Source organism: Limulus polyphemus, unplaced genomic scaffold (assembly GCF_000517525.1).
Source record: "Limulus polyphemus unplaced genomic scaffold, Limulus_polyphemus-2.1.2 Scaffold1511, whole genome shotgun sequence".
Taxonomy (NCBI): Eukaryota; Metazoa; Arthropoda; class Merostomata; order Xiphosura; family Limulidae; genus Limulus; species Limulus polyphemus.
Window position 1 is genome coordinate 189,764 of NW_013667121.1, and position 13,995 is coordinate 203,758.

General features: G+C 34.7%; 1 protein-coding gene across 1 annotated transcript in view; it reads right to left on the reverse strand.

The window, feature by feature from the left end:
• LOC106463898 (transcription factor Sp4-like) overlaps positions 1-9,676 on the reverse strand; it is a 15,223-nt gene extending 5,547 nt beyond the window's left edge. The window contains exons 1-4 of the mRNA XM_022391531.1: positions 9,490-9,676; positions 8,449-9,381; positions 5,758-6,132; positions 1,652-1,835 (exon numbers count right to left, since the gene is read on the reverse strand). Of these exons, the coding sequence (XP_022247239.1) occupies positions 1,652-1,835; positions 5,758-6,132; positions 8,449-9,381; positions 9,490-9,552 (1,555 nt within the window). The 5' untranslated portion in view covers positions 9,553-9,676. The remainder of the gene's footprint in view (positions 1-1,651; positions 1,836-5,757; positions 6,133-8,448; positions 9,382-9,489) is intronic.
• Positions 9,677-13,995: the final 4,319 nt, after the last annotated feature.

Sequence of the window (13,995 nt, forward strand, 5' to 3'; positions counted from 1 at the left end):
AACCTGAACTGGACTATGTGTATCGACCAATCTAATGAAACTTATGTTATAGAACTCAAATAACTACAGGTAATTATATTAAAAATAAAATTATTCAAAAACCTTAACAGTATAACGCCTTATCTTTCCAAAGTCAGCGGACTGTAAGTCAAAATGTGTAGTTCCACAAATTTGAGGCGAGGTCCAATGAAGGTCAGCTCATTGGACGATCAATCCCATGATAAAGTAAAGTTGAAAAACTTCCCATAGAGTACCGCTACCTGAAGCTTGTGTAAATGTGCTGATAGAACACATTACCTCAAAAGAGATAATGTAGAATTCATAATGCAAAATGAACAACCAAACACAACTATGTTGGCAGCAATAAATAAAAAGTTTTTGTAATGAAGTAATAAGTTCTGTAAACGGGTAGAAATATAAAATAACTCCACTTCGGAATAACTCAACAAGTTACAAGTGTCACTACTGTATAATAAAACGTTGTTGAGAGAAATAAATACAAAGATACTGTAAAAAAAATTTAAATAAAACACTTGAAGAGATCACAAACTAAATGTTACAACACGAGTACTGCCAAAGAAGAAGTGATTGTTCGGCAAATTTAAACTGAGGGAGTCACGTGCATCAAGACAGTATGTCGCACTCTTATTGGTGGAGGGTTGTTGCATGATGATTTGCATGCGAGACCATTGGAATCAGTCAATTCCACATGAGTGGAGGCTTCAAGGCTTGTGACATGCTGAAAAAAGTTTTGCATACAGAGGGCAGCACTGAACAAAAATAGCTATTTATGTGAGAGGAGGTAATGTACCATATCAGAAAGTGTTTCTGGTAACATTCTTTGTCAAATTACACTCCTGTTCTCATTGTTGGTCCTGAAGTAGTAGCATCTTCATCACAGGATCCTATTGGTCTTGCTTATATGCAAAGGTTGTCATGGTGTGAAACCAGATTCTACTTCGTCACAAGCCAAGACAATAAACATGGATGAAAAATGTTATTTCACCCCAGATATTTTTAACATTTTTTTATTAAGTGTTTTATCCAGTCTAAGGAAATTAAGCTACTGATTTCAGATGATTCAAACTTGACAGAAAATTTATGAAAAAATATTCACTCATGTATTTGCGTCTAAATGTCAATCAAAAGAAAGTATGAAGAAAAGTATATAAAAGTATTGCATGTTATCATAATTTGGATCACACAGTTAATATTTAATAGAGTGACTGATAATCTTGTCTAAGGATACATTTACAAGATTATCTGAGATATTGAAAGTACAAATATCTCCAATGTCTCTGAGGTGTATTTTGAAGACAATAGGACCTATAGGATTCATCTTTAAGATCTGGAAAGGAAAGGCTAGGCTTTAATTATAACAGTTTTATTTTTCTAACAAGATGGTTCGCTTATGGAATGAGTTGACTCAGTAGTAGTGGAAGCCAACACTTTACAAGAGTTCAAGAGAGCAATCAAAGATTTTCTGAAATGTAAAGGGTTAATTTTTTTCTTTTTCTTTTTCTTGGGGATTGGGTGTGCAGGACAGTCTTTGTGTACAAAATGGTTGATCCCTTGTTGTCCATATGTTAAAATTTGAATGAATGTTCTGTGGTAGTATCATCTGGAATACATGTAACAACTCTGAACTTACCAATAAGTTGAGTCCCTCCAAAGGTCTGTAGTGCATGTATCGGACTTACTGGCCCAGTTACTTGAGGTTGACCACCAGTCTGGATGTGTGGAGTAGCTATGACACTCCCATTGGGAGAAATGCTCAGGTACTGACCTTGCTGACCTTGTAGCTGGATTCCATTCATAGTTGGAATCCCCTGAACCTAGAACAATAAGGCTCAAAGTTTACAGCACATGACTCTGTACATTTGCTAAATATTAATAAGAGACAAAATTATTGTGATTTAACAAACAAACTTTTTTACTTTTTTTAATTACTTTTCAAAATGTACACATTGATCATAAAGTTAATCTTGAAAGCTAACTTGATAACATTCACAATCTTAACTTTAACTTAATTGTCAACCTTCAAGTACATGATGTAGTCTTTCGTTGTCAACCTTCAAGTACATGATGTAGTCTTTTTATTGTCGACCTTCAAGTAGATGATGTAGTCTTTTATTGTCAACTGTCAAGTACATGGTGTAGTCTTTTATTGTCAACTGTCAAGTACATGATGTAGTCTTTTCTTGTCAACCTTCAAGTACATGATGTAGTCTTTTTATTGTCGACCTTCAAGTACATGATGTAGTCTTTTTATTGTTGACCTTCAAGTACATGATGTAGTCTTTTATTGTCAACCTTCAAGTACATGATGTAATCTTTTATTGTCAACTGTCAAGTACATGATGTAGTCTTTTATTGCCAACTGTCAAGTACATGATGTAGTCTTTTATTGTCAACTGTCAAGTACATGATGTAGTCTTTTATTGTCAACTGTCAATTACATGATGTAGTCTTTTATTGTCAACCTTCAAGTACATGATGTAGTCTTTCGTTGTCAACCTTCAAGTACATGATGTAGTCTTTCATTGTCAACCTTCAAGTACATGATGTAGTCTTTCTTGTCAACCTTCAAGTACATGATGTAATCTTTTATTATCAACCTTCAAGTACATGATGTAGTCTTTTATTGTCAACCTTTAAGTACATGATGTAGTCTTTTATTGTCAACCATCAAGTACATGATATAGTCTTTTGTTGTCAACCTTCAAATACATGATGTAGTCTTTTGTTGTCAACCTTCAAATACATGATGTAGTCTTTTATTCACACTTTTTGTGAACACTGATTTCTGTTATCATATGCTATGAAATATTTTTCATTTTTACGTAAATATTATTATAAATCACTAATAAGGGAGAATCTAATGAACAGCATACTTGAAATTGTAGTTAAATACATGATTTCAGAAATTAAACTGAACTCATTAATATCTACAACAGCTCAAAATACTTGTATCCTTATTGCACTAAGTAGGTTATATCCTCATTGTACTAAGAGGATTATATCTTCATTGAACAATAGGGCTGTATCCTCATTGTACTAAGAGGGTTGTATCTTCATTATACTAAGTACATTGTATTTCCATTGCATTAAGGGGGTTATATCCTCATTGAGCAATAGGGTTGTATTGTCATTGTACTAATGAGCAGTGGTGTAGGACATAGTTGCAAAGTAGCTCAATCTATGGGGTCATGCCCCCCAGAAAATTAATATAATAATAATAACTTACAGTTGCTACATAAGTCAAATATATAAAAGTCCAAAACCTCTGACTATGAGGGATTGTGCATAAAAAGATTTATTTTACAATCTTCATTTCTAAACTTAACAGAATGACTAGTCACATGTAAGAACAGAATACACATTCCACAACCGAGAGATATTGCAGTTATAAAAAACATTAACTTGTCTTTGGCCCAGGTAAAAATTGTGTCTTAAAATACTTCCAAAATGCAGAGAACAGGTCTTTTTAATAGAATAGCTTTAATTTTAAAGGAATTTCTGGATTTTCAGCTTACAGTGTGCATTAATTGATCTATTCAGTAACTACACTATCCGAAACTAATGGGTTTGTTTGAACTTGTGACTTAGCTTAATTTATCAAAAGTGTCTTTTATTCAAATTCTCTTATTCACACTTGTCCTTTTTTTCTCTTCAACAACCGACACCTCTATTGTGTATTACCAGACCTTCTTTAAATAAACAAATAATTCTAGATTGCTTGGTCAATGTTTGCAGTTCACCATTCCAGTTTACTAAGATACATCTAACAAGTTAGTTTTATTTTTCATCAGCCTGTTTTTAATACACACGCATATATAGAACCTGTTGGTCTTGTGTTTAGAAAGAAGCTTACAGCCTGATTACTGGGGTTGCTTAAAGCACCATATCACTAACATGCAACTTTGGTTCAGTACAAATTTATTAGGTTTTTTTTTTTTAGATTAACAATTTTAAAATCTAACACACACACACAAAAAAAATATGTAGAAAGATTCAGAGCCAATCAGCCAGAATAATACAAGGGGAAAGTTGATCTGTTTCAAATATTTAGGCAGAAAAGTAGAAGAAACAATTACAGGTAACTATGTCAAAATATTACTCCTGGCTGTTCCATGTGGCAAGTTGTTCAACTGTTACAGAATAATTATTGTTCAAATATCATCAACTAAGCTGAATGTTATGTAAGTACTAGTATATAGCCCGTCAAAAATGACGGGGCAAGTACTACCACCCCCACTCCACCCCATAATATACCCTAATCTCACATTTCATAGCTGACTGAAATAAATAAATTTTGTGAAATCAAGCTTGACCAACAAAGAGCTGCAAAAGTGCAGTCGAGGCAGTCAAATCAAACGTTGGTAAATTCTACTGTGAGCCAATCAAAATTAAGATCATTCATGAAATGAATTCATAGGATATTCATAGAATAATTATTGGTAAAAATCAGTTAGATTAACAACTTCTAATATATAGAAAAGTCAGTGCATTTTGGTAACACTACCTTCCAACAATGGCTTTTATGTCATGTTGCTTAGGAATAAAAGTATAACCTAATATTGTTGTTAGTCTATGTACTGAAAGTATAAAATGAAATATTTAGACAACAAAACTGGAAAAATATTTATTGATTTCTTAACTATGAGTCTCTGTTGATTAAGGAGGTACGTTTTTTATTAAAAACGTTGGTGATATAACAGAAAATAGCTTTAGTCGAAAATGATTTAAGTTTAAAATTGAATTTATATTTTTACTTTAATGATAAATTTTATGCACTTGGCTCTAGGCTAGGTGATCCCACACTACATCTTTACTTTAGGCCTATTATACCAACATTCACAACACTTATAGTTTCACGGCACCCCCATACCACCCTCTCATGGCCCCCTTCCACCCTCATCACTAAAATCATATGGGCACACAGTAATCAAACTATTCTATTTGGATCAATGCATTTTGGATTTTATGGCTCCTCCTATTTCAAGAAATCAAGCGTGACGTGACACACACACACACACACTAGCTTTTATATAGGTTAGATTATTGTTAAAACATCACTGGTTTAGCTGAATGTTGCAAACTATTATCATCAAAACTTGGTCAACTAAACTAAATGTTATGTAAATATTATTGTTAAAACTTCATTGGCTAAGCTGGATGTTACGAAGTATAATTATTAAAACTTGGTCAGCTAAACTAAATGTTATTGTTAAAACTTCATTGGCTAAGCTGGATGTTACTAAGTATAATTATTAAAACTTGGTCAACTAAACTAAATGTTATGTAAATATTATTGTTAATTGACCAAGTTTTAATAATTATACTTAGTAACATCCAGCTTAGCCAATGAAGTTCATTTAGTTTAGTTATACTTAGTAACATCCAGCTTAGTCAATGAAGTTGTAACAATAATATTTACATAATTATTAAAACTTCATTGGCTAAGCTGGATGTTACTAAGTATAATTATTAAAACTTGGTCAGCTAAACTAAATGTTATGTAAATATTATTGTTAAAACTTCATTAGCTAAGCTGGATGTTACGAAGTATAATTATTAAAACTTGGTCAACTACACTAAATGTTATGTAAATATTATTGTTAAAACTTCATTGGCTAAGCTGGATGTTACTAAGTATAATTATTAAAACTTGGTCAACTAAACTAAATGTTATGTAAATATTATTATCAAAACTTCATTGGCTAAGCTATTATTGTAGCAAGTTATTGGACTGACCTGAACAACATTTGATGACCTGAGTCCAGCCAGGTTAGAAACGCTGATTGCAGGTGATGGCCACCAAGTAGCAGCATTACCCGGAGAGATAATCTGTCCTATTTGATGACCTTGCACAACTTGCCCAGTAGGTATCTGAATGTTGTGGACATTAACTGGCTGACCACCAGCCACTACAGTAGTGTTGGCTGTCCCAGTCTGACCCTGGCTAGTACCAGTGGTTTCTGAGGATGAGATGGAGGTAACTACTGGAGTTCCAGTAGCTGTTGTCCAAGTGGTTGATGTAGCCAAGTTTTGAGCTGGATTCTGAGCTAGTTGCAAAACCTGGAAAGGAGCTCCCATATGCACTTGTTGTATTTGTCCTTGGGATACAAGCTGTAATTTTTTTTAAAGATCTGATATAAGCTATTCTCTCCTATGAAGTGACTAAATGTGATACCATCTATACATTATACTTAAGACTTCTGGTAACAAGTTAGCAAGTAAAACACATAATTGTATAGTGACAAGTATGTTTATGTGTTATATAAATAGAAAATAATAAACTATTTGTGTAATGTGAGGTTTACATTGATGTATCTTATATACAACTCTGATCATCAACAGCTTTTATGATGTTTGGGTAGTATTTCATTTACCACAGCAAACCTATGTGTTTATACAGGACATGTAGCTTTGATGCTATTAACTTATTCTTCTGTATTATTAAACAGAAAAGCTGTTCACGTAACTTAAAAGTATCACTGATTCATCAAGTATCCACATTAATCAAATGGATGCTCAAAATGGTTCATTACTAACCTCAAGCCCTTGTTAAGAAACATGAACTTATCATTCTTAATACAATATGAACTGTAACTCTTACTGATTTGAAGACAATCATTTCAGTGACCACAAAATACCTGCAACACTACATTAGCTACTCTGTAAATCTAACATCTTAGAACTTATTTGAAAATTTACTATTAATTCTTTACTACTTTAGCATCAGTCATAATGTAAGTTCTGGTACGTACATTGCTATGATAAAAATATTGAACAAATACTGTATTTCACAAACATATTTTTTAACATAACCTATAAACAGCAAGAGACTATTTGGTTTTTCAAGGCTATTCTTTCACACCCACCCTTAGGAAAAAGTAGAAATTTAAACCCACCCTTTATTTTTCAGGAAATTATTGATTCTTCTCTTAAACCCATCTAAAGTACTGGTCTTCACTACTATCAATGACAACTCATTCCATGAGTCAACTACCCTGTTAGGAAAATAAAGAAAACCTGACTTACACAAAGAAACCAGAAGCCTTTATCTTATCAATCCTCCAGATAATTTTACAAAGGATAAGATCACCTTTTACCCTGTTTTCTCAAGAGAAAATTAGTTAAAACATTTAAACTAATTGCTATAAGATAATCCTTCCATTTCTGGAATCATTTTATCCCTGTTCTAAACCCTTTCCAATAATTCATTATACATTCTTATATAAAGAAACCAAAACCATACACAGTATTCCAAAAGAGGCATAACTAATGATATGTATAGAAATAATTAACTGTTTTGACTTGTAATCAATGTGCCTATAAAAATACACTAAAATTATATTAACTGTACTAATAGCAACAGAGCACCCTTCATTGGCTTGGGTAACTTATCCACCAGTATGTCAAGATCCTCTTCTTCACTTCAGTCATGTTGTTGAGTTGGCTCCCATCTATATTAACTGTGTGATCCAAATTATGTCAATCAAAATGTATTAATTACCTCATATACTATAATCAAAGATCTTTTACCAAATATATGTCCAGTTTATCATTTGATCCAAGTCCTTCTGTAATACTTCAACACTCTCAGTACAGCTATAAATACATCAAATACACAAGTTTTTGCCATCAGCAAACTTTACTAATTTATTAATTATGTCCCTATCACTATTGTTAATGCAAAGATCCAAGCACTGACCTCTGAGGCACTCCACTAGTAAGAAGTGTCAAGTTTGATGAAACCTTTTGCTTTCTCTCACCTAGCCACCCAACAGTCCAATTAACTTGTCTTTCCCCAAACCCCACCAATATGATGTACTTCCAAATTTCAAATTGACCAAAATAATCTTGGTTAAATAGGGGAACTTCTGGACAAGTATTATTAATAAATACACCTCCTGCTCCATATCGAATTTTACAATAAAAGGCACAAAAAAAACCTTTTGAAGCACATGTTCTAGTCACTCACTGTTATAATACTATGGTGAGAATTCATAGAGGGTTTCCTAACCAAGGTCCAAAGTTCTCAAGTTAATTTTTGTGAACAAATGTTAGTTCATGTATTTGTGCAACCTCTGTTACAAATTTAAAATTAAACACACAATATTAAATCGAGGAATTTTGCCAAGTTTAACTAGTGCAAAATATCTCTTTTACTTTAGAGCTGAGAAAACATTATGTGATAATTTGTTTGATGAAGTTCTCAAAGTAGTGGTATAAACATTTTCAGTAAACTTTGTGCAAGTTGTTTTGAAATTTGAAGTCACATTATGATTATCATCATACAAGTTTTCACGTAATTACCATACTCCATTTTCAAAATGTTTCATTATGTTAATAACGCGCTGCTGAATTCACATACTAAATAAATATAGGAATACAAATAACAATTTCACAGATTAACAAAACTGATATCTTTAGGCTTACCTGGGCCATCTGAACTGGCATTTGTGTGGCAGCTAGTTGAGTCATGACCTGGGCTGGTTGTCCAGTTGAGGTCAACATATTACCTCCTCCAACACCCTGTATAACTTGAAAGGGAAGGTGGACTGTCTGTAGTACCGTCTGGCCTCCTGCTGTTGATACCGGAACCTGAACTGGTATGGTCTGCTGCATGGCACTCATAGGAAATTGAAAAGCCTGAAGAATATTTCCTTGACGTATTGCTACATTTTGGCCACCAAGAGGCGCAAGTGTAATATTGTTCACGTTACCGATTCCCTGAACACCTTGCAACACTGTTGTCCCGTTATTCTGTAGAGCAACTGATGAGGGTGTTTGAGCATTCTGGGCACGGACAAAAGTCTGCCCATTTGAAGTGAGAACTGCTTGGTTTCCGTTGATCTGACCCGCCGCCACCGGGTTGACGTTTCCTGGAATATAAATGGCTCCCTGTCCGTCGATCTGCAAGTTCTGGAGCTGGTCCGCTGATATAATGCTATATGTTATGTTTCCTCCAGTTTGAGGGTGGGTTACGAGAGTTTGTGCCCCCTGAGGAAATAACTGACCATTGACAGAAACCACAGGGACACCATTTTGAGGATTAGGAGTTCCAACAGAAACACATGATGGGAGAGATTTGATTCCGGCTGCAGACACTGTCAAAGCCGCGGGCTGAGCCGACTGTCCGTTCACGCCCGCGACCTGAGTCACTGTTCCGTCGGGATTCAACAACCCTAACGCTTGTGCCGGAACTGGAATAAAATGTGTTGGTCCTCTGGACGTTGCGATTATGTCTCCACTCGGTAAAACTTGACTTTCACCCACCACTTTGACGGTTGATGAACCACCCTCATCCACTGGTGACCCTATCTTGCTACACGTAGCGGCCAAAAGCGCCAAAGGGGATGGCTGGATTTCCTACATAGGCGGAGTCACGAAAGAAAGGGGTGTGAATAAAAAATAGCGTCAAGACTATTTCAAATAAACAGTTCTAATTTTAACCTTTTAAATTTGTTAAATACTTACTTGTGAGGCACTGCTAGGTACTACGTAATCTTGCTGCTGTCTTCTAACAGCAACTGTAGTCATTCTGCGACACTTAGCACTAAAACGATAATCATAAAAGACAAGCGCGCCAAGAATGTAATCTAAGATGGCGGCCACTCACATCTGCGATAATTTTCATGAAAGTATACCAGCATGAGCCACTTGGACTACGTAGGTGTAAATCTGTTCTGAAGAAAAAATCTCAAATATCAAACTATATATGCCGCTTTACATAATAAGTAAATAACAAGATACATATATTTCATTATATACCTATGTATATAACAAAACGTGTGAAGCGTTCTCCAACTGTAATTCTATTTTGAATTACCTCATACGTGACGTAGCGGAGGAATATAGTATATCATACCGCTGCACTAAGGCCATAGCGGTCATCGCAGTAGGCGTGACTGGCAGGCGGAACACAAAAGAATGCAGCCCCAAACTACACCGCCCATATCAGAAATTGATGTTCAAGGTCGCCGACCTATCTCAAGGGGTGGGGGTATCTTCTATAAACCTCAGCTTAAGGGAGTTAAGCTCATCCCACAATCTTTTCACGTGAACTTTGCTAGGCTACAACGATATAGGTCAGGACGTATCTTAGTAACGCCACACGTTCAGTGCCTTCAAGCGGAACTGGGATAATAGTGGCTTTCACCGCAATGCAAAACATATCTCCATATTTTAATGTATTGATCCCGTCCTTAAATTCCCATCTTTCATAACTGCGAGGAATAAATCTCATACACAAAACAGTCTTATGATATAAAGGACAATTATATATTATAGATTTACAAAAAATTACGCAATTAATGGCCGAAACAATTAAAATTTTATGATTAGATTGTTTGTTTGGAATTATGCACAAAGCTACACAAAGGGCTATCTGTGCTCTGTCCACCACGGGTATCGAAATCCGGTTTCTAGCGTTATAAGTCCGCAGACATGCCGCTGTGCCACTGGGGGGCATTTTATGATTAGAAGTATAAGTAATATGATTCAGTGAAGACATAAGGTGCATAAGTATACACTAGCTTGCTTATGAAAATTGTTTGTTTGTTTGTTTTAGCGTAAAGCTAAACAATGGACTATCTGCGTTCTGTCCACCACGAAAAATCGAACCCCAAAATTTAGCGTTCTATCCTATCTCTGATCCATCGGAAGATTTTAAAGGAAATTAACCTTTGTAAAGATTGAATATGATAAATATCACTCATGAATGATGTTCGGGTAAACAGTACCTGGATTCGCAAGTGACCACAAGTTTTTCATATAATATTCATGTTAGTTTTGACACGCTTGGGTTATTGAAATCAAATGTTTTTAGTTCTAAATCATCAAGAATTTGCCACTAACACCTGGAGAAAAATAATTAATAACAATACAAGATATAAGAAAAAATTTATACAGACAATTTATATTTCCGATCGATTTTTTTTTAGAATGTAACGTCAATGAATATAAAAATATATATATTATAGAACTGCTTGCATTCCAGCACTAAGATAACATTGGGTCTTGGTTCTCAAACTAAACACGCCTGAAATCTTATAGCAAAACACCCTTTCGGCCCTCACAGACAAACGAAGACAAATGTTGTCATGATCATGTACGCCCAAGGTGGACCTGCAGGGCGTTTCCGATGGTCTATATTCCGCGCCCATGGCGTCCCACCCCTCTCTTCCATGTGGTTTATTCCCGCGATTATTCGATCCGTTGTTGTGGCGTCAGCGGCAAACGCGTCACGAAGTCCTTTACGAATCACAATGTAACATAAAATACAGGGTGTATTGTGTTTTTTCTACGCTTCTCTTTGAACTTAGCTTACAGAAAGTAATTACATAATAGACGACTGTACACAATTATGTAATCTCATTTGTTGTTTCCTTACAGCCGCAGATCAAACTTCACTAAGTCGTATGTTACAGCATACAAATAATTTCACAAAACTTCGGGCGAAATACGTAAGCTAGAAAATTTACAAGAAAAATTACATTGATTACAGAATTACAGACCACGTAAATATCAGATTAAAATGTACTTTTATAATGCATCTATAACGTATAGTTGATCTTGTTTTTTCCCATTTTTTATGTCTATTGTTGTTGTTTTGAAATATCTAAAACAAAATTTTTGATTATTTGTAGCCCCCCCCCCCCAGTGGCACAGCGTATGTCCACGGGCTTACAACGCTAGAAACCGGGTTTCGATACCCACGGTGGGCAGAACACAGATAGCCCATTGTGTAGCTTTGTGCAAAAATTCAAATAAACAAAGATTATTTGTATCATTTTGATGAAAAATTTTACAGTTTGGTTAAGATAGAAATAAGCTAGTGTATCAACTTTTGTCTGTAGTTAAAACATCTATATGTACATTTAAACAGTGTATGATAATATATGTACACCAGAAGACACCTGAGAATCGTTATAGAATTTCATGATTGTGATCAGGAGTGGAAGTCATTAAATGTTTATTTGCATAATAAAATGACATCCTGCCCCATGGTTCTGTAACTTTATCAATGAGCTTCACAAGCCTTGTTTCTTGTTCATTTAGTTAATCTAACAAAAGTTCAGAACTGAAACTAATTAAATTTATATTAGCAGTTCATCTGTTACTTTGAATTTTACATTGAACCTTGTGATCCAGAAACTTTTATGGTGGACCGGGATTGTATTGGTAGTTGAAATTCCCGGACTGTGAACCTGACTGTCTATAGTTCCCGAGCCTTTGACACAAAAGCTTTCTGCAAAGTATACGGCCATGAGTGCGTTATAAGAGTAAAGGTCAAATTCCAATATTCGATAAAGCGAGAGTAGACCAAGAGCTAGTAGTGGGGGCTGTCTTCCCTCTAGTATATCACTTGCAAGTTGTATAGCTTAACTATAAACAAACAAAAAGTTTCAAAAGGGAAATTCACGACTTCTTTGAGTTGTAGTGTAAAGCGCTGGTCAAAACTAAAGTTTCCAAAAACTATAAAAAAGCTACCTCTATGGGGTGAAAATGTTCAAATTATTTCAAGAAACAATTATACAACTTATCTTCAGAAGACGGGAAGTTTTTTAAGTTATGTTTTACTTTATTAATGTTACGTAAAAGTTGTTTTTCTCGATGTTAACCCGTATAATTTACTCAATTGTTTCTTTAACTTTATTTTTAAGAATTTGATGAAAATGTTTACGATATATAGTTTTATTATTTTTAATTATTACACTTTCATTGTAGAAATTGTTTTGCATTTTTAATTAAATATCTGGATTTGGGACTAACCTAAATCTTCTAATCTGACCGAATCTTGTATATTGTTACGACAACGCAGGTCACGTGAATCTAGTAACACGTCATTGACTTCTAGAAATATCCTGTTCCTTCATGAATGCTCTACCGTTTACTACATATGTGTTAGTCTTGTATATATAAGACGGTCACAATGTGACGGAACAAGGTAATGTGTAATTGAACTGCGGACAGAGTATTGTTGAGTTGAGCACGTGAGACGTTCGTTGTGAATTATAGCCTTTGTTATAGCGCGACTGTTGAAATTAAGTGTATCGCAAAGTTATATTCAGAAAGAATAAACCAGTTTTATTTAAGAAAGGACTTGTATCTGTAAAGTTTTTCGGAAATAATTTTTACGGAAAATTAACTAACGAACGAAGACGTAAAAATATTATTGAATTTACGACCGAAAACATCGTAAATGAAACAATGCATTCTAATCGTAAAGTGAAAACAAACTTCTCTTTATCTTCATTTTGAGTCTTCAGTTATTAGATGTCCTTTAAACGGTAGAGACGCCCACGTGGTTTTTTTACTTACCTTTGATCGTCCTACCATCTATTGATGAATTAAATGGTTAAAATAATTGTATGGCATGTAGATTGTGAAGTATTTTCAATTCGAAGCTACTTCACAATTTATTTTTGACCTACGACCTCTCAAAACTAATCAAACAAGATTGATAAAAAATATGTTGAGAACAAAATATGTTTGTTTTGTTTTTCATTTAAGAAACTCACATATTCTTGATTTTACAGGAACGTTACACTCGTGTTTTGTTTTTTATGGGGGGTGCCTTTAAGAAATGTCTATTTATTCTCTTTATTTATAAAAAAAACCGAAATCTCCCTAAGCCACTCAACACAACTTCATGGCGATCTGATGCTGCTTCAAACAACCATTGAACCCAACCCATAGGTCTCATCTGATTGGAGATATATCTGTCGGTTCAAGTTACATAGTACATGGAGGTCAAAAACAAAACACTTTCATGCCAGTGGAAGTCACGATATAGAGGGAGAATTAAAAAAATTAAAAGACTGATTTCTTATATTTCAGGTGGTGTGTGTGTGTATGGGGGGGGGGGGAGCTTATGGAGGCACAGCCCTCCAATGAGGTCTGCCCTCACTCCACTCTACTGGACATGCAATTGATCTGGCAGGACTGAAAGTTGTGTGAAAATGACCTGACGTTTTTCAC